A 21,353-nucleotide genomic window follows, 5' to 3' on the forward strand; every position below is an offset into this window, starting at 1 on the left:
TCTGTCCTTAGGTTTTCCAGTTGTGTAGATCTGATTTAAATTTTTTGACCTTTGCAGCGGGTTTTACAGTTTATGGTCACATTTCTACACAATCACTTAACATCTTTTTATTGTTTTTTCATCCCACTACTTTTTTCTTTCCATGAACAGAAGTTTTACATTTTGATGAAGTGTGATTTTATCATTTTTTTCCTTCTTTACTAAGTTCATGCTGTACCTTCTTTAAGAAATCATGCCTATTCCACGGTCATAAAGATATCCTACTACATTTCCTTATGAAAGTTTTAGAATTTTAAGCTTTACATTTAGGTCAATGATCAATCCTGAACTAATTTTTGTATATGTTATGAGAGAGGTGTTGGGTTTATTTTTTTTTTCATGTGATATAAAATTACTCTAGCAAAGGGAGATTGCTTTAATGCCCTTATCATAGTTTAGTTAACTATAATATGTATCGGGCTACTTCTGGACCTTTTATTCTCTCTCATTGCTTTATTGATCCCTTTCACCAATTAATACCAAAACGTAACAACTAATAAGTCTTAAAGTCAGGAAGAGTAAGCCCTTCAACTTTGTTCTTTCTCAAGATGTTTTGAGTATTCTAGCTCCTTCACTTTTCTAAATAATTTTATTTATCTTTTATAGGCTTTTAATGTCTACAGAAAATCTTGCTGGGTTATTGATTATAATTACATAAAATCTAGGGATCAATTTGGAGAGAATTGACATCTAGGTAATATTGATTCTTCCCACCTATGAATATGGTCTATCTTTTCATTTGTTTAGATATTCTTTAATTGCATTCAGCAGTGTTTTATAGTTTTTAGAGGTCCCACATATCTTTTGTTAAATATACCTTTAAGCATGCCATATTTTGACCATAACAGCTTTCTTATGCTTAGTGTTTGCAATGGTATATATTTCCCCATTCTGTCTGCCTTTATCTTTATAGCGTGTTTCTCATAAACAACACATAGTTGGCCCAATTTTTTTCATCCAATTTTTTTCATCCTTTTGGATATTATCCAAAAGGTAATATCTACCTTTTTATTGGCATGTTTAGCCCATTTACATTTAATTACTGTATGTACATTTAATTACTGTTTGTATTTGAGTGTATCCTGGTGTTGTTTCCATTTGTTCCATTTCTGCTCTTTGTTTCTCAGTGTTTTCCTCCCTTCCGATTAAATCAAATAATTTTTACTATTCTCTTTTGTCTTTTACGTTGACTTTTTAGTTATGCTTCTTGGTGCTTACTTTAGAGATTATTATATACATTTGTAACTTATTGCCATCTGTCTTCAAAATGTATTGTTTACTTCATGAAGAATTTAAGAAACTTATCACAGTACACATCCAATCACCACCCTTCCACCCTTGTGCTCTTGCTATATGTTTTGCTTCTATGTACATATGTTATAAACTCCTCATTACAATGTCTTTTTTTAACTTTAAACTTGCAATAGTCTCTTAAACGTGTATGTGTTTGTATTTGTAATCTTAATAGATCTTTTATATTTTCTCACACATTTTCTTATTCCAGTGTTCTCCATTCCTTCTGACATAACTAGGTCTCTTTGGTATTATTTCACTTCCCCGTGGAAAGGATTTGGAAGGCACCGTGTGCTTATATCATATGTGACTTATTCAGTATCTGGCATAGACCTGGGCATGAAGTATAAGCTTAGGAATTTTGATTTCTTCACTGATGCTAATTCAGTAACTATCTGCAGAACATCTCCTGCATCCTAGCATTAAGAAGGACCAGGAGAAGTGGGGGTGGTGTCTTAGTGGAGCAGAGAGACATGGGGGGAAAGACATAGAGCACGTAAATATAGGAACATTAGAAGAACGTGAACTTTTTTTCAAGGAGTATATAACTTTATTGGGGAGATCAGATGCAAACACATTGAAGAGACAGTAGGGCAGGTAGCAGAGAAGTCTGTAATAAGTAGAACGGAGAGCAAGTGATGGGCTGGCCAAAAGAAGTACAGGTTCTAGGCTGGGCCGAAGATGTGTTTCTTAGAATATAGCAACTGAAAAATGATTTTCTTATAAGAAAAACCAACCTTTATGAGCATAATAGGCATGCCAAAACAATAATGGTGGTTGATGGGGAAAGAGGTGGGGTTAAGAGGGAAATTCTAAAGCTTCCAAGCCACTGTCTTCTCAGAAAGGCTCTGAATATTTTGACCTGTTAGAACTACAGTCTCCTACTCTTTAGAGCAAGGGAGGGGGCGCTGTCAGAGTGGGCGATCATCTGGGCTTTCTTTGTTGACTCAGGCCATTTCCTGCTGCTACTGATCTCTTCTTTCATCTCTCCCTCTCTGGTACCCTCACATCTGCTGAGGTTGTTCACAGGAGGCTAGGTAATCTTAGAAGAGTAAAGGAGGAAAATAAAGAATGTTTTTGGTCACTTTACAAATGAAACAACACAAACAAAAAGCAAAGGAACAGAACAGACCTGGGAAGGAATTTGTTTATGCCATCGTAGGGATTCATTCACAAAGATTCTTTCAGTTTCTAGCACTTTTGCTTTTTAAGCGCTTTTCATCTGTCAACATCCTCATTACGATCCTACAGGTCATAGACCCCACAGGAACATACAGGGAGGAGACGGGGCTCTTGTTAGCTTCCCTCCCTTTACCAAGAAATAATATGAGACCCAGAGAGATTAATAGGCTTTCCCTGAGGTCTCATGTTTAGTGAGTGGTAAAACTGGTGGTAGGATCTGGGTCTCCAAAACTATATCCTTGGAGCTCCCCCTTCCCCCACGACATCACAGGGATCTCACAGCATGTGAATGAAATAAACAAGCCTTCAAGTATCTTAACCCTCCCTGTTCTTTGCAGTCTCTCATCTGATTGTTCCTTGGGAAAGGGCTCTGGCATATGATGACTAATGCTCCTGTACAAATAAATATGTCAACCAGTCACACTTACTTACATCTTCCAATGGACCTTCACAATTTTACGTTGTTTCTGTAAGCAGTTAGTATTGTGCTATAAATCATTTCCATTTTACATCCCCAAATTTTAATATTAGATAGTTTTGTTTCTTAGTTTATCCTGAAGGGGCGAGGTGTGGAGAAGTTGGTGGGGAAGAAGAGCCATAGATTTAATTTATGGCTTTGGCAAATTCTTTCTGCTGTACCTTTCTTCTGTGTTTATACAGCAACCAGTGGGGTACAGAGATAGGGATGTATCCTGTTGATGAAATGCCAGGGCTTCCTTCGAAGCCAAAGACATCTCCAAATAAATTGTGTCTTCTTCTCACATTATCTCTGGTTAATTTGTTTGATTCTCTGTCAGCTTTTCCACACAGTACCGAATAGGTTGTTAGGAAAAGGTGTGTGGGTTCCCAGTGCTTGTAGAGACAGGGCTCGTCCTTGGCTGATTTACAGAGATAAGAACCCTTTGATTTGACAGCCCTGCTCCGGGTTGAACCCTGCTGCCTTGCCCTGGGGTATGTTCACCAAAGATGTTCGTTCCTGACAAACAAAGCCCATGGCCACCTTCCTCTCCATCAGCACAGTGGAATGCCAAGCATTCTGCTTTCAGTAAATATCACGATCCTCCACTGTGAAACCTCTTCCTGACCCTGGTGACTCCAAAATGCTGACAGTGAATATCCACTGTCACTAGCAAATTGAGCCAAAGGAGGATAAATAGATCCCCTGTAAACAGCACGAATACTGTTTAACTTTCTTAATTGATAAGATGGTACTTTTCCATTAAAAATTCTAGGCACTTGGAATTCAGCAAGTTCTTGACAATAAATATATGTGTTCAAGGTCACAGTGCACATGATACATTTTCATACTTTCTACAATAGCAAGTCCAGAATAGGGGTCTAAATCATCACCCGGGGAAAAGCCTGGATGGGCTTGTTCCCGGGCTCCTAGAAGTGTTGGTTTCTGAAATTGCCTGTGTAAATCACAGGGGTTTTTAACAGCTTCATCGTTAGACAGGAGCAGCCCAGCTTTCTGTAACCATCCTCCTTAATTTTGATGAAATAACTGGTGATGATTAGAAATTTAGAATGTGATTCTTAGAAAAAATATCACCAATTAATTCACTGACTGCAACTGGAAATAACGACCCATTTCCATCATTAATATTATTGGTGTGCATTTGTGTGTGCGTGTGTGTGTGTATACCTTTGACTAAAGGTCAATCTTTGTGTTAAAAATAGAAAAACAACCCATAATTCAGAGTTCCTGTTCACTCAGCAAATGCTTTAGGAGGTTGCTGACAGGTTAAATATAGTAACCTTTTCAATCACTAATTCTTCAAGGTCTTTTTCAAGATGTCTCTCCTTGACATCCGAAGACACAATACATTTTAAAAGCATGGTAACCGACTGAATCTGAATCTGGAGAATGCCAAAAGTATAGACCCCAAAGCCTCTCAAAGGACTACTCCAAAATGATAACAGCCTTAGAATTGGGAGAATAAGCATTAAATGCAGTTTTTCACTCATCAAATATTCTATTAATGTGTTAACCACACTGAGGAAACATTGATGCTGTAGATAAATGATGGAAGATTTAAAAACACGATGTTAATGAAGATGTGAATAGCCAATCTGATGGTAGGTGAATGCATATTATCTTCATGGTAATAGAGAGACATGCAACACTGTTAAAGCCATTTAGAGAGACAAGACAGAAGAGAGGATCTAGAAGCAATAAGATCTTCATTTCTTTTGCTGCTTCCCACAACCCACGTTCTCTGTCACCTGGTCAATTTCCTCATTTATTCATTGAGTCATGACATGTTTAGTGAGTGTCTCCAATGGGTAGGGCATATGGGAGCACTAAGGACAAGAATTCAGACCCTGTCTCCAGAGATCTCAGAATTCAAAGACAAGCAGAAAAACCATCACAAAACAATGTGAGAAGTATATTTAAATCATATGTTTCAACTATTCAGCACATTTTTCTACCAGCATCTACTGCGTGCCAGGCACTGTGGTAGGTCCTGGAGGTACAATATCAAATGAAACAAATAAGGCCTGAGTCTTACAGGCTAAAAGATCAGATTCTCACTAATTAGTCCTAAGTGTCTGATCATTTAGCTGGGGCATCAAAGTGGGATGAATCATGAACTTAGGGATTTGGACCAATACCAAATGTCACTTAGGGTTACACAGTCCTTTTCCCATTTGAAAAAAGAAGAAGACAGATTAGGGCTTCTTCCAGTTGGTACTCTCTACCTCAAAAGTTGATGCCACTTGTGATTTGAGTCCCCTGAGACTCTTACAGCTGCCTGGCCCAGAAGACAGAGACTGTGCTGCTGGCACCAAGGGCTTAATTATTAGCTGGAAGAAAAGGTGACTTCAGTTCCATGACAGAGGAGAGAGGAAAAAACTAGGGCTTGCAATAAGCCTAACAAATTATGGAAGAAAATGAGCCAACGCTTTCTAAGTCAGAATCATTCCCAAAGAAGGAATGATGGCTTGGATTTCTCCCACCCCTCCCCACCCCATCCGTGTCGAATGGGGCCACATGAGAAACATTTCCAATAGGACACTATTATATCTGCCAAAAGAAGTGTTTTCCCAGAGAGGGAGGCTGGGGACTGAGGGTCCTGCTTCACAGATCACTCTGGCTAGCAGGAGGGAGTTACTGCAGGCCGGAAGGGATTCACCAGAGCCCCCTACTCTGCCACCTCTGGGAGAGAAGTGGTATCGTCCTCCATGTCACTCATCCAGCTCTTTGTGGTCACATCAATGTCAGTGTGAATTTGTATTAGAAAGTGTCACTTCGCCTGGGACGGAGAGATGCTTGCCTATCTGTGGCCAGTACCACTTTTAGGCCACTCTACTGGAAACTGTCTTACTTTTGAAGCACTTAAGAAAGGCCTCTGTTTTAAAAAACTGAGTTTGAAATCTTTCTCTTTTGGTGTTTCAGTAACCATCAAAAGAATGGGGGCTTTTTGTTTTTGTTTTTCCAATGCTCCTCTTCTAGACCACTTAGCTTTAATTCTGTTTTGTTTAAAACTTATCAAGTGGTGACTTGCTAAGATGGAGTCATGTGACAGCCAAGATTAGGAGCCTTTTCTGTTCTCCAAGTGCCTTCCTCTCCCATACTTCTTTGTATTTATATTCAAATAGACTTACCTCTCAGAATCTCGGTCCCAGACTCTCTTTTTCTTTTCCTTCTCAAATATAAATCTCTATAGGAAATTGTCTTTGTGCTTAGCTTGTGAGTTTTCTATACGTTCATCCAAAGGAGAAAGGATTTGAGTCAAGAGTGTTTGATTTTTTGTTCTCTAGGATCTTTACATTTTTGTCATATGTTTTCTTCCCTGACTTTCTTCTTACTTGGGAATTGCCAGCCTTACCCTGGAATTCTGTTCATTGAAACGTGTTCCTCAGTTACAGGCTTCCTAGCTTGTGGGTTTTAGGTTTCTGTTTAAGATGCCATATCGCTTTGAGAAAAGTTTGGGAAAACAGGAAAAGATGAAATATATAGTGTATTGTGACAAACATTTTACCTGAGACAACTTACCAAGTGTTTGCGGGAAGCAGGAGAAGGGTAGCAAAGGATAAAGGAGAAACATGTTTCTTTCTCTCCTCTGCTTCCCAGGCTGGATTCAACAATGTAACCTGGCAGGTCCCTTTCCTCTTTCAAGTCCAGCCGTCCTTTGGCCACCTGCCAAGTCTTGCTCCTGCGCTTCGTGGATGCCCTCCCCTGGGGCTTCCAGCCAGCCAGCTCCGGTCCCAGCCCTTACATGGAGCAGTTTCCGCTTCTCCCAGACCACACTCATCTCTCCCTTCTCTGCACCCTGGTGCACGTGTACTTTAGTCCCTCTTCATCCGCTAGTTGAAATCCGTCTCATTTGTAGAAGGAACAGGTTGCAGGGTTTCTGGGTAATCTCTGAGGGCCTATGATTTCTTTTCTTTTAAAGAGAATTACTATACATTGGTGAATTTCACCCTTCGTTTCCCAGGTAACTCCACCAATTTCTTAGGTCTTAGCAGGATCTGAGAAATACAGTGATCTTAAAATCTCCATGGGCATCACTTGTCGGAGGTCTGGCCTTGCATTAGTAGAGGTCCAGCAGACGGTGACTGAAGCTGGAGCAGCTGCATCTGGCCCAGCTTCTACTCTGATACTCAGCCTTTCTGAAGACCCAGTTGGCATGGTCAATGCCTCACTTAAAAATCACCTGTTTTGTGACTTCTGTTTTTTCTAACCCCCACCAAGATTAGTCAAAACTGGGATCTGATCGGGGTAATGCTCGACCAGGTATGACTCCATCCCACCTTTCATTGGTGAGGTCCGCTGGGAGAATTCAGAGCCTTAGGACTTGGATTTTTGAAAACAGATTTTTAGGAGATGACATCTCTCCCCTTTCTCTGTTAGCAGTGCCTTCGTTTTAGATGGAGATTAATTTCCTAACTAGCCTGGGCAAGAAACCTATTTTATAGGCATTGTGAGATAAATAAAACCCAATCTTTACCACCATTCAACTTCCACCCACTAGCCCCCCACAAAATACTCCTGCAGACAAGAGCAAACTTTGGCTCCAGGAATGTAAACAAGTAGGAATTCACTGAGGGGCTAAGGGGATGTTTCTGTGGCTGTTTGAATACGTTCTTCATCATTTAAGCTTAAATGTGTTACTTTTTTTTGTGGATAAATTTCATGGTTAATACCAAAGATGAACAGTACAGGAGCCTTTAAAATGAACTCCTGCCATTTCTTGGGTTCATGTTCAAAGAGAAACCCCAAGGCGTTCTACAGATCATTGTGTTCCGGAAAGATACATCTCTGTCATGGATCTGAAGGATTCATTTTCTAATATTTTAAGCTTTTGTAGTATGGAAATATAAGGGAGACTATTTTCCTATCTATACTCAGATTCACAGACTTTCAATCATAACAGAAATATTCAATAGCTTCTATTAAAAGTGGACCCCAAAAGATAATGTTTATTCTTCCTATCACCCACTGTACCACTTGGCACGTAGTAGGTATGCAAAAAGTGTGACCTATACAAATAAAGGAGTGCCTGCAATGATTCCAACACGCTTTGCTTAACGTGTGTGAAATATCGATGACTATTTTGAACTGAGTAATGGGCAGAATTTCTGTTAGTTTTCCTTTCTTAGCACCTTGTTATGTTAAAGAGTAAATACCAAGCCTGCAGGAGTTAAAATAGGATTGTCTAGCAGGTAGAACTGAATGCCGAGCCTCTTCTCAGGCTGTTTATAAACACAAGCCCTCTGTGTCTTTCGGTTTCCCATCTGCTTAGATGCCCAGCCCACAGAAGGAGAGAGGGAAATATGGAACCAGATCAGCGCCGTCCTCCAGGATTCCGAGAGCATCCTCGCAGACCTGCAGGCTTACAAGGGCGCGGGGCCAGAGATCCGAGACGTATGCCAATAATAATACTGAGCTGACAGCACCCTTGGTGGAGAAAGGAAACCCATGCACGCACACACACAGCAAGATTAAGTAATAGCCCTAGTGTTTCCTAGCGTACTAGGAAGAACAAGGAGGGTAATGTGTCCTTAAAAAATGTATGAATGGTCCTTTTTATTCTAGTACGCTGATCTGAGCACACAGTGCTGTAGACTGTGTAGAGTGTTAGCCATTCTCTTCTCCAACATACATTTGATATTGCAGGACTCACATTTAAACAATAATTTGTCAGTATGTTACTTCATATAAGGGAAACATACATATGAAATCTACGAACAACAATTGAAATATGAGTCGTAGTCTGGGTTTATATGAACTTTACAAAAATTGTAAGAATTTTGGCAGGTTCTACTAGTATCACAAACAAGAGTCATAAAAGATCTCGCTTTAAGTAGTCCTTTTGTTTGAAATAGTTTTGTGGAAGTATCAGCACACACATACATACTGCCACCACCATTTTCTGAAAAAAACCAAAACATAACAAAAACAACAACAAAAACACTGCTAGCGTCATAATCCTGGAGCTGCTGAAACCCAGACAAAACAGCATTTCGAAGAAACTAACAGCCTATTAAGAGGTTATTTTTCTACTTAGGGGTCACCGTTTAATTGAGGTAATTTAGGTACCATCACAGACTGGCAGGAATGTAATACATATTATAAAGAAAGGAAAGTATCCACAGAATCTGCATTTCCCAATGAGCACTAGCTCTACTTTAGAAGAATCAAATGGTGATGGAGGAGGACTGAATTCCTTCCAATTAGACATGCATTTTTTTTGCATTGAAGATAAGAGAAACAAGTAAGATGACATGGTGTCTAATTGTCAAGCCATTTACATTATGTTCAAGTGCTAAAATCACCATCCTAATTGAGCATCTTGGACGGCACTCTGATGAACTAATGTCCATTGAAGAAATACACATTAGCAAAGTACAGCAGGAATCGTATCTTTTTAACTCAAATTCTTTCTCAATCTTAAGTCGTTTTGATGTGGAGCTTACTGCTTCTTTTTAAACAGACAATTCCATAATGTTTTGGCAGGCCATTCAAAATCCCAATGACATTCAGCTTCAAGAAAAAGCTTGGAATGCAGTGTGTCCTTTGGTCGTGAGGCTAAAGAGATTTTATGAGTTTTCTATCAGGCTAGGTGAGTACGTGTTTACGGTTTTCACGTCTTACGTGTGATTCTGTTACGGCGTTTGAGAAAGTAGCAGGAAAGGTTCAGGGCGTTGGAAACTACCCCACGTCCGTCGCTGTGCATCATCAGAGGCCACTTGTACAAAAACACCTGCCATGTCCATTTCTGTCAATCCACCTCAGAGTTTCTTCCCCTGCATTTATTGGTGCATTTAGAGTGTCTTTCCTAGTGGGTGTCCCTTTGGTTTTCTTCTCAGCTAAGTCTGACTCTTAACAGGTTTACCATGTCTGATCACATTTCCGAAGGACAGAGAAAATACAGGTTACCTGCTAACCCAAAAAGAAGTTGGTTGGCTGGAATCATGTGTTAAGTTTAATATAGTAAAATACAAGGAAGACAAACATAACATTCTATCCTTAAGCTTAAAAAAATCTGTGCAGGCACAGCATGGCTTTGCAGAAGCAAGAGGAAAATCAAGTCTGGTTGACAGTAGGCTCTATGTGACCACCGATATGATACAACCCCTCCCCGAACAGTAAAGCTGTCTGAGGTTTCCCTGGTTAATATAATACATCTAGAACGAGGAAGCGTGTGGTCATGTTTTACTCTACTTCTGCCGTAAGTGAGTGCCACATTTTAAGAGTTAAACAGAGAAACTGAAGTACGCTGGGGGAATAATAGCCATGATGTTGAGAGAACTTGAAGCTAAGACTCAAAGGAAAGAGTTCAATGAACTGAACCAGTTTTTCAAGAAGAGAGAGCTTCTGAAGACACTCAGGTTGAAGAGGAATCAACTTCTCTGTTTCCTCCAAGTGTGTGTCTAGATCCAATGAACTGAAATCCTAAGGAGCCAACTTTCAGCACAGCAGACAGGAAAAATCCACCTATCAGAGCAGGCCAAGGTCAAGCGAGCTGCCTCAGAAGACAGTTTGTTCCCACAGACAGAAAATGCTAGCGGTGTCCTTGGAAAGAAACTGTTAAAGGACTCTAGGGATGATAGAGCAGGCGCTGGTGCACTCTTCTGTGAAGAGCCAGATAATAAATATTTTAGGCTTGTGGGCCATCCTATTTTCGTTGCAGCCACTCAACCCTGCCATTGTAGCACAAAAGTAGCCATAGTCAATCCCTAGGGGAATAAAAATAAAGCATGGCTGTGTTTTGATAATACTTTATTTGCAAAAATTGACTGTGGGCCATAGTTTTCCTACCCCTGCTCTAGAGGACTAGTTAAATGACTCGGTGCTAGGAGAAATACATGGAAGGAAAAACTGGAAGGAAGTTTTAGAAACAGAGAAATGGGAGTAATGAGACTCTTTTCAGGACAATAATGGAGGTAGATATGGCAGTGGGTTTGTAGAAAAATCTTCCTGGGATTTGCTGAGAGTGTAAATGCAGAGAAGAGCTGGAATAGACCAGAAGTCTCTCCCTGCAAAGCAGGTTATTTAACCCATGCATTCAGGGCCACCTCATCTCCTCCTGGATTGTGAATGCTAATCTCATGCACATGATCCAAAATCACCTATTTGTGGTTTTCTAACAGCGTGAGGAATTGGGATGACAGGACATGTGAGGGTCCAGCTGAGCTTTGGGAGACATTTACAAGACTGTGTGGCCACGGGGCTCTTCTCCAGTGGAGGCAGAGCGTGGGGGGCTCCTTTTCCTCCTCACCCACACATGTCACATTTCACACAGTTCTGGGGGAAAAGGTGGAGTGGAAAGACTCAAGCAGGTTATCTCTGAGAATGTCAACTGGGGCTGCAAATTGTGCTTTTTGAGAAGATCTCTGTGAGCCACCTCAAATATGTCTGTATCACTTCGACTTTCAGAAAAAGCTCTTCAGAGTTTATTGGAATCTCTGACCTGTCCGCCCTACACACCAACCCAACACCTGGAGCGGGAGCAGGCCCTGGCAAAGGAGTTCGCGGAAATTCTGCATTTCACCCTTCGATTTGATGAGCTAAAGGTTAGACCGCGTGTGCTTGGATTAACAGATTCCTACTGAGCACCTAGGTGTCCAGGTGCTCTGCAGTGCTGTGTGGGGTTGGGGGGGAAGAGAGATGAGTGAGCTGTAGCTCCTTCCCTAGAGAGACGTGTCATGTGGTGAGAATTTGAACTCCTTGTGGTCAAAGTGATTTAAGATGGTGGTTTCTACATGGAAATTCAAAATCTGCCAAATGCAACCAGAAAAAAACATTTCAGATGTCTCTTCCTCTTTGGGAACAAGTATACTTTCCCTGAAATCTAGCCTAGGGTAAAACCAGGGCATATTTTTAAATAGTGAAGCTTTGAGTATTTATTTTTAACCGGAAGTTGCTTTGACTCTTGGGTAACAAAGAGAAGTCCTGGTATCTGTGCAGAATCTAGTGTCCGGGCTTCTGGTGCATATCCCGTACCTGATGCTGAGAGATGACCTGCTTTCCTCCCTTCTGAATTTCAGATGAGGAACCCGGCTATTCAGAATGACTTCAGCTACTACAGAAGGACCATCAGTCGTAACCGCATCAACAACATGCATGTGAGTCCCCGGAGCTACCAGGTTGACACACCCATGCTCCAGTCATCGGGAGGGGCACGGGGAGAAGACAGAGCCTTTGTCTGTAATTCAATTTCCAGAGGACACTGTTTTGAGATGTTGACCGTCTCTTTATCAACCGCATCCTCTCATCTTCTTTTCATCAGCTAGACATTGAGAATGAAGTCAACAATGAGATGGCCAACCGAATGTCCCTCTTCTATGCAGAAGCCACGCCGATGTTGAAAACCCTCAGCAACGCCACCATGCACTTTGTCTCCGAAGTAAGCGACGTTGAGAAATGAGGTGCCTTTTGTCCGATTGCATGTAAAATCTGCTAACAGGGCTAATACCCATTTGTGTCTCCCATTTAGAACAAAACGCTGCCAATAGAGAATACCACAGACTGCCTCAGTACGATGACGAGCGTTTGTAAAGTCATGCTGGAAACTCCGTAAGTTAAATCAGAGGTGTATTCATGGTCAAGAGTTCACCTATCTCTGTGATGATGGTGATGGTGGTGACAACATCTAACATTTGGGTCAGCATATTAACATTTACTTATATATTAACTGAATTAATTTCATAAAGAATTCTGGGTGAGAGGTGTAGTATCCCCATTTTAGAGCTGAGGAAGATGAGGCCTAAATTGATTAACTGACTTCTTCCCAAAGATTGCATAGCTTGTTAGATGGCAGAATCAAAAGTCGAATCAAAGATACAGGAGAAGTTGTATAAGGATCAAATGGAAGATTGGGTTAAATGACTGGGTATGTTATAAATATATTGGAGAAAAGATTTGAGAGAAGATTTAGAACCAAGAGTGGAAGTGGTAAGGCTATTGCAAAAATGATAATGAAGATCTCTTTCTCTCTCTCTCTCTCTCTCATGCATGCAGCAGTTTCCTTGCACTTAAATTACTTGCTAGATTTAAAAAAATGGTTGAGGTTGTTGAGGATGAGTCAGTATGGTAATGAGAAAACCTGCACTCCAATGTCAGGGTTCCACTTATTCCACATATGTCTGTAGCCCCTTTTGTGCCCATAAACAAGTGGTCTGACCTGCCTGGACCTTGGTTTCCTCATCTGATAAGGTTCCCATAATACCATCTATGATGCAGAGAGTTTGGGAGGGCCAAAGGCATCAAGAGTGCCTTATAAAATTTGATGCTCTGTTCAAATGTAAGATGGTGTTAATTTCAGATAGTTCATTTATATTTAAGTTAAGATTTATTCCAAGATGGAAGTAGTAATCATCATCATTGTGGGGACAATCCATAATGAAGTAGATGTTAAGAAAGCCTCTAGGGGCTTCCCTGGTGGCGCAGTGGTTGAGAATCTGCCTGCCAATGCAGGGGACACGGGTTCGAGCCCTGGTCTGGGAAGATCCCACATGCCGCGGAGCGGCTAGGCCCGTGAGCCACAGCTACTGAGCCTGCGCGTCTGGAGCCTGTGCTCCGCAACAAGAGAGGCCGCGATAGTGAGAGGCCCGTGCACCACGATGAAGAGTGGCCCCCACTTGCCGCAATTAGAGAAAGCCCTCGCACAGAAATGAACACCCAACACAACCATAAATAAATAAATTAAATTAAATTAAATTAAATTAAAAAATTAAAAAAAAAAAAAAAGAAAGCCTCTAGAACTGGCTTGAATTATCTGAATCATCAGCGACCCTGTCAAGGTAGGTGAACAAAATTCAAACTCCACAAATACTCTCAGCCCAATGAATGGTATGTAATTTCTGGTAGGTACCTTTGCCAACGTAATTCAATCTGCAGCCTGTATCTTAACAAAGGAAGTTACCCAGACTGGAGACACGGTAGCTGCTCTATAGAAATGAACTTGATTCGTTTTCTCCATAATGAAGCCATTATTCTCTATAATCTAGGACAGCCAGAGAGACCTGCTATAAAATATTCAAGATTGATGGGCGGGGGACTTATGTACACGATGAGCTGCCTCGCTGAGGGCAGAAGAGAATTTACTGCCCTCTAATTTACCTTGTTTTCACAGTGGTCAGATAGATTCAAGGAGGATTACCATCGCTGGCTTCTGTAAGAGCTTACTAAGCTGGTTCTGCAGGTCTGGAATTGTTCTCCAGGGAGGCTCGGAGGAGGCTGAAGTAGCTATTTGTGGAGCCGGAGATGAACGTGCTCCGTCACGGACGTAACATCTCTGCCACTTGTCCTCTCTTCCAGGGAGTACAGGAGTAGGTTTACAAGCGAAGAAACGCTGATGTTCTGCATGAGGGTGATGGTGGGGGTCATCATCCTCTACGACCACGTCCACCCTGTGGGAGCTTTCTGCAAGACGTCCAAGATCGATGTAAGAATAGTTACGAACTGTGATTTCCCAATAAGAGCTCATAAATGTCATCAAACAGACCTTGCTTCCCTCTCTCCCTCCCCCCCACACCCCCTACCCCCCGGCCCGGGAGTGAACTCTCCCAGATGCGAGCCCCATCGTGGCAGCTCTTGTAGCAAGAAGTCCATTCCTGTTCATATGATGCTTGCAGCAAACACATCCAACCTCAAAGACATAGCAGGAACATGGAGGTGCTGATGCCTTCAGCCTGTAGAGGAGCTGAGAGGTAAACAATCCCTGAGCTACAAGCTGCCCCTTCAGCTTACCCAGTGTGCCATATAAATATATATTTTTTATATGTTATATGTGTCTCATCCTAGATTACAAGGCACCGCGGTCAAATCCCAAACAACGTTCCAGCTTCCTCTCCCACCATCCCTGCAGATGGCTCTACCTGATTCCCATGCCTTTTCTTGTCCTTGGAATATGCTTGAGCTCTTTACTCTGCCCAGAGCGCCCTCCCTCTTCTCTGATGGGGGGATTCTTTTAAGGCCCTCCTCACACGTCACCTCATTGGGAGCACGTCTCCTGTGCCCTGCAAGGAACAGAGGCCTGCTTCTCCTCCGGGCCCGGAGCGCCTACCATTTTGGATTTTCTGACTCCCTCATGGCCTCTGAGTTTGTTGACAAGGGCAGAGACCAAGATCTATACACCTAATGTCTGCTTCATTGCCTGGCAGTGTCCTTGGTGCATACAGCACGGCGCTCACTAGGTACTCCTTAGAGTTTTTGCTGAATGAATGGACATGGTTGGAAAACAAATGATTGTGGTGTGCAGGTGACTTCCTGTTGCTTGTGGGATAAAACAGGTTCCTCTCAGCCCAGTGTTTGCAGGCAGTGGCACCCAGCAGTGTAACCCTGTATTAATGTAAAGCCTTTTAAGTACGGAATAGGACCTCTTGGTACCAACTTATTCTGACGCGGCTGAGTCGGGGCGTGCACACTGTACGCTCGTTCATCCTCACAGACCAGCATCTCTGATGCTCTAGTTCTGTGCAGACAGAAGGTCCATGTGCCCAGAGGGGCCATGAATCTAAGGATTGTAAGAAAATGTATCAATTAGTAATGCAACTTGGATTACTCATTTTGAGGTTTTGGCTCCCTAGCATATCTAGCCATGGTTCTTCATTATTTTTAATGTAATTATTTCTATTTATCAAGATACTTATATAAATACTTATATAAATACTTATATACTTATATATACTTATATACTTATATAAATACTTATATAAATACTTATAAATATACTTACATAAATACTTATATAAAAGTTTTGGGAAAATACAGGAAATCAAAATACAGAAAATTGGGACTTCCCTGGTGCCCCAGTGGTTAAGACTCCATGCTTCTACTGCAGGGGGCGCGGGTTCGATCCCTGGTCAGGGAACTAAGACCCCGCATGCTGCACGGGGCAGCCAAAAAAAAAACAAACAAACCCAAAATACAGAAAATTAAATTTATCAGTGGTAACCTCACCATGGACAGATGACCACCGTCAATATGTCACATATATATGTCCCTTCATTTTGTATAGATGTTTGTGCGTATGTGTGTATATACTTAACAGATTAGCACCCTGCCATAATTTCTATCTTAAAACATATTTCATTTGCATAACAGTATATTATGGAAGTTTTTTCATACCAATAAATATTTTTACTGTATTCTTTGTGAGGCTTTAACATTTTTATGCTATAGATTAAGTATAAATAGCTCTATTAATAACCCATGAATATCATCTGAATATGGATTGAATTTATTACCTAGTACTCATAGGACATTCTCATTTACCACAGTCTTTTGTTAACTTGTCACAGAGTCAATAATTAAAAATACACTGGGTACCATTATGTCTTGTAGCCCTAACCTTTAAAAAGCTTGTCCTTGCTTGTCATTTACTGAGTCTTTCTGCTGAGGCTATAAACGTTATATAATATTAGATCTATCCCTACCCAGTTTTGATGAAGTCCATTTGCTCATGTATGTCTCACTAAGAAGGTTTGTTCATAGAAGTTTGTATGTGTCTCTAAGAAAGTTTCAGGTTTACGGAGCACACGTGTATGATGGGCCATTTTTCTTTGATGGCATAAGGGTTTCTTTCCAGATGCCAGTCTGCTTCTAAGCCAGCAGCTTCTTGCACTGTTTTATAAATACTTAGGGTATCAGCATCAACTGTGAAAAGGCAAATATTGAAATAGATCCTGTTACCTGCACTTACAAAGAATGTGTTCTGTAGTCCAAAATGGAGGTACTGAGCTCTAGAAACCCAGATGAGGGAGAAACTCATTCTGCGTAGAGGCAGAGACAGAGGGTGACGTTTCAGGTGTATCTTGAGGATTTTACCAAATGGACCGAGAGAAGGAAGGGTACTCCAGGCGGAGGGAATCATCAGAGCCAAGTCATCGAGGCCCAGAGGGATATGCATCATTTAGGGAACTGATGCTATTCGTGGGCGCCAGGAGAGCAGGCTGGAGTGAGATGGCATTTTCAACTGATGTCCTTCAAATTGTATGGAATGATTCAACACAGAATCACTCCTAAACCGTGGTCCCCAGCCCAAACCTCACCCAGAATTCCAGACCCCCCCCTCCTTCAGACACCTGAGACGTGGCCGGCCTCAAATCAAAGGTTATCCTTTCCCCCACAGACCTGCTCCTCCTCCTCCTGGGTTCCTGTCTCAGGTATTTCACCTTCTTCCAACTCAGTCTCAAAGCCAGAAACCTGGGATTGTCCCTCAGAACCTAGGCACTGTCTTCTTCCCTCTTCACCTTCACGCCTTCTCAGTCACCGAGTCCTGTGAACTGGACCTCGGATGCACCCCCCCCCCCGTCTTGCCCTGATCCTCCGTGCCCACTGCTGATCTCACACCCTCACCCTCAGGGGCTCCCACTGGCCCTCCCGTCTCCAGTCGCGCTTCCTCCCATCCCTTGCAGTATGAATCACATTACTAGATTGTTTAACACCTATCAAGGGTGTTTTCCACAGGTAAAGGCCCCCAACTCCCGAACATGCTGTTAAACCCACATTGAATCTGGCCCTGACTATACCTCTGACTGCATCCTGTTATTCACACTCAAGGCTTTCATCCGCCTGAAATAGAACTCGAAATTCCCAAAGAGTATCCACTGCTCTTTCTGCCTCTTCTCTAATCTATGTCCCCATTTCTCCTTGGGCACTTTTTACAAGAACACATATCACAGGATGATAATGAGCTATTTGTCTCTCTTCTCCCACTAGACTATGAGCTCTTTTGGGAGAGGGACCAAATCTCTTCATTCTGAGCTTGATCCCATCCTGCACCCATGACAGGCATCTCTGATTGACCACGACATTCTTTTTGGATGAGCCTCAACATGCCCCCAAATGATTCTCAACCCTGGGCTTCTGGCTGCCCCCATCAATCCAACAGGGTTTATCAGGCCTTTAGGAAAAAACTTTCAACATACAAGAACATTTTTATAAGTGACCTCTATAAAAGAGGCCCTTAGTACAGTATACCCAAATCAGTGCATGAACATCTGAGCTTAAAATGAGTGATGGTGTTCTTTCCAGAAAGATTCTTCCTTCACAAAAAAAGAAAAAGAAAAAATTTGTTAAGTTGTTGAGTTTACCAGTCAAACAGCTGAAGGAGGAAAAGCATTCTGGGCAGAGAGATGACATAAAATGATCAGGTTTGCAATTCATTCAGTCAGTCTCAACTGAGCACAGGCTAGAGGAGGAGCTCTCCCCTTGGCTCTGGAATCCAAGACAAGAAAATCAAAGTCTCAGGTCTTTGTCCCCAAAAGTCAGACACATAAAATGTTCGATTGCAGTATAATATGAAAACTGGCACAGAACCTTCTAGAAGCCCAGAGAAACAACTCACTGGCCTGAGGGGGTAGGAAGGTCTGTTGGACATTTCTGAGTTTGATTTCTATGGGAAGAAATACTGTGATATTATTATGAACAGATGTTGTTATGGACAGATACTATGATGGAATTACTGGGGTATTAACAAACTCTTGTGCCTTCTTCTAGATGAAAGGCTGTATAAAGGTGTTGAAGGAACAGGCCCCAGACAGTGTGGAGGGGCTGCTGAACGCCCTCAGGTGAGCCTCGGCCCTGTGGGGCAGCCGACCCTTCTGAACCATTGCAAATGTAGATGCTGTTTGGGTCCGAGGGCTAGAACACCAGGCTTAACCCCTTTGCATCTGTTAATACATGTCATCTTCCCAACTGCCTGTTGAGATCAGCCCCATCTTTATCATCCCCTTTTTACAGATGGAAGAAACTGAAATTTAGAGAAGTCAGCTCACTTGGCAAAAGTCACACAGCAGATGGCTGAGCCAGGATCTAAACCCAGGCCTGGGTGACCCCGCAGGTCAAAGGCCTGACTCCCAGCCACAATGCTTTGTGGTTGGTGGGGACTTGCAGAAGAAGAAGCTTCCCCGGTCTCACTTCCCCCTGCACCTGTGGTTCCCAAACCTGGCTGCACAGGAGAATTATGTGGGTAGCTTTTGAAAACACTGATGCTCAGGGTCCAACCCAGGCCAAATGAGTTCGGATCGCTGGGGTAGGGCCTCAGGCATCCATTTTGCATTTGTGGGTTTGCTCTGAAGGTCCCTGGGTGAGTCATACGTGCAGCTGCCAACACTGAAAACCCCGCTCTCCCCTGTCTGGATGCCCTTGTAGTTGGCTAGTGCCAACGAGTCATGCCCGAGCACCTGCTGTCTTCCCAAGGGCACATTCACTTAATCCACTTCAGGGGAGGTATTCTTGTTTCTCAGCTGTGACATAGCCACAGGAGTTTGTTGAATCATGCCACTCGGGATGGCAATCTGGAAAGTTCATGGTCCCTGCTGTCTCATTCATCTTTGATTTCCCTCAGTTCCTCTCAACTTCGTGCATGTAGTAAATGTTCCATAAGTATAAGTGAAATGGAGCAGTGATCCTCTATGCACGTACAACACATACGTTTCGTGCTCTCATTTAATCATCACAAGTCAGAGTGATAAGATCTATTACCCCATCTAATAAATGAAGAAACTGAGATGCACATGAAATGAATAATTATACACTGAGGCTAATCCTTTTTCATGAAGCTGCTAAGTCATCATTCTTCAGAACAGATGTAGCTTTAACCCAAGAGCCTTCCAGATTCTGTGGGTAAACCAAGGTTTTCTCCATTGGTGCCCATTTCACAAAAGGCTGGCTTTCCACACTCAGTAAGAAGACTTTGGCTTCTGTTGTTTGTTTGTTTGTTTTGCTTTCCAGCATCATTCAATCAAGCAGAGCTTCGAGAGCAGGGCACTGCGGTAGGCTGTGAGTTCCATCCAAATCTCGGCATTTGGTGTCTCCTGTAGACACTGTGAGGAAGTCAAAGAACACAGGTTTTTGAGGCAGGCAGACCTGGATCCAAATCAGAAATCACAAATTGTTTACAAATCATACATCATTATATTTGTCATCTAGAATGGGTCTTTTAATGTCTCTAAATCTCAGTTTGCACATCTGTAAAATGGAGGCAATAACCTGTCCTACAAAGAGTTAGTGTGAGTGAAATAAAAACTTCCATGGAGTGCTTGGGACGCGGTTAAGATTTTATTACATGTTACTTCTCTTTTCCTTTCTTTTCATGAACTATTTCTACACCAGTTAATGTGAGGAGACAAATGACACCAGTTTTCTTCAGTATATGGACCTGCCTTCGTGCCCCCTTGTGGTGGCAATGAGGACAAGCATTCCCATAAAAGTAAAAAACCCTAACAGTTTAAGTGTTGGGTAATGTTGTTATATGCAAACCCATATTTTAATATTTGTGACTCAGCAGGGGTGGCCTAGATGGCCAAGATCCTGCACTCAAGCACGTGAAGTCTGCCTCCCTGGAACATGAGATTGCTTGTGTCTCCTCCGTGAAATTATTTGATTAGGTGGAAGATCTGCTTGTTTAATAACCGTAACATAAAACTCCTTTGGAAGGAAGGAGCAAATATTAAATCTGAGACTACTCTGGGCATTGAAGTGTGGCTCTTTTGTCTAAAGAACCAATGCCAAGTTTGATTTCTAAATATCAGTTATGTCTCCCAAGGTAAAGATGAGCTGGAGAGTCACGATCGAAGCTTTCTCAGAGTGCTGTTTGCACACTGACCGCCATCATTTTCTCTCCATCCAGGTTCACTACAAAACACTTGAATGATGAATCGACTTCCAAACAGATTCGAGCAATGCTTCAGTAAAGCTTTGCTCAGTGAAGAGGATCTTTGAACTGACCTCAGAAGATGTATATGTTTACATAATTTAATACAGATTGATGTTAATACTCGTGTATTTACATAACCGTTTCCTTCTTGTCCCTGAAATATATGGACCTTAATTTGTATCCTGACTGACTCAACCCAGCAGAGCATAAATTGACTGGAGAGCCTTATCTTCGATGTCTGAGACGAAAACCCCTTCTCCAAAAGGAAAATTTTAGAGACATTGATCTTTGCTACTGGAGTTCCTCACACCTTTAACAATCAGAAATTCCTAATAGCTTGTGGTCATGTTTTAATTCTAGATGTGTAATCTCTCTGGGAAGTATAGTTATAGAAACACGAAGTATTTGATTTCCTGGGTCAGCTCAACTACAAGAAACACAACTGTTATCCTGACAGAGAGAGAGGGATCCCAGAAAAGAAAAATGCACGTGGAGACACAAAGCCAAGTGTTTGGAATTCAGCACACCCCCTCTCTTTCCTCAGACAGCGCAGCACACGTGCAACTTTTTTGTTGCACGTATTTTATCAGCATACTCTCTTCCTGTTTTGATTTATACCCTCTAATGTTCCCTTTCCATTTTGCAAGAGGAAAAATCAGTGTGTTTGCATCAGTTCATGGGAGAGAAGCAAGAAGAGATAGATGTGCTGTTGTGGATGGGTCG

At 42.0% G+C, this 21,353-nt stretch overlaps 1 protein-coding gene across 2 annotated transcripts in view; it reads left to right on the forward strand.

Annotated features, from left to right (window-relative positions):
* Nucleotides 1-21,126, forward strand: part of CYRIA (CYFIP related Rac1 interactor A) — a 104,786-nt gene extending 83,660 nt beyond the window's left edge. For both annotated transcript variants that reach the window (XM_036873892.1, XM_036873893.1), the window contains exons 4-12: nt 8,265-8,386; nt 9,479-9,584; nt 11,402-11,538; nt 12,013-12,090; nt 12,255-12,371; nt 12,462-12,541; nt 14,285-14,411; nt 18,470-18,540; nt 20,604-21,126. In XM_036873892.1, the coding sequence (XP_036729787.1) occupies nt 8,265-8,386; nt 9,479-9,584; nt 11,402-11,538; nt 12,013-12,090; nt 12,255-12,371; nt 12,462-12,541; nt 14,285-14,411; nt 18,470-18,540; nt 20,604-20,667 (902 nt within the window). In that variant the 3' untranslated portion in view covers nt 20,668-21,126. The remainder of the gene's footprint in view (nt 1-8,264; nt 8,387-9,478; nt 9,585-11,401; nt 11,539-12,012; nt 12,091-12,254; nt 12,372-12,461; nt 12,542-14,284; nt 14,412-18,469; nt 18,541-20,603) is intronic.
* The last annotated feature ends 227 nt before the right edge of the window (nt 21,127-21,353 follow it).

The sequence above is a fragment of the Balaenoptera musculus genome, chromosome 13 (assembly GCF_009873245.2).
Source record: "Balaenoptera musculus isolate JJ_BM4_2016_0621 chromosome 13, mBalMus1.pri.v3, whole genome shotgun sequence".
Lineage (NCBI taxonomy): Eukaryota > Metazoa > Chordata > Mammalia > Artiodactyla > Balaenopteridae > Balaenoptera > Balaenoptera musculus.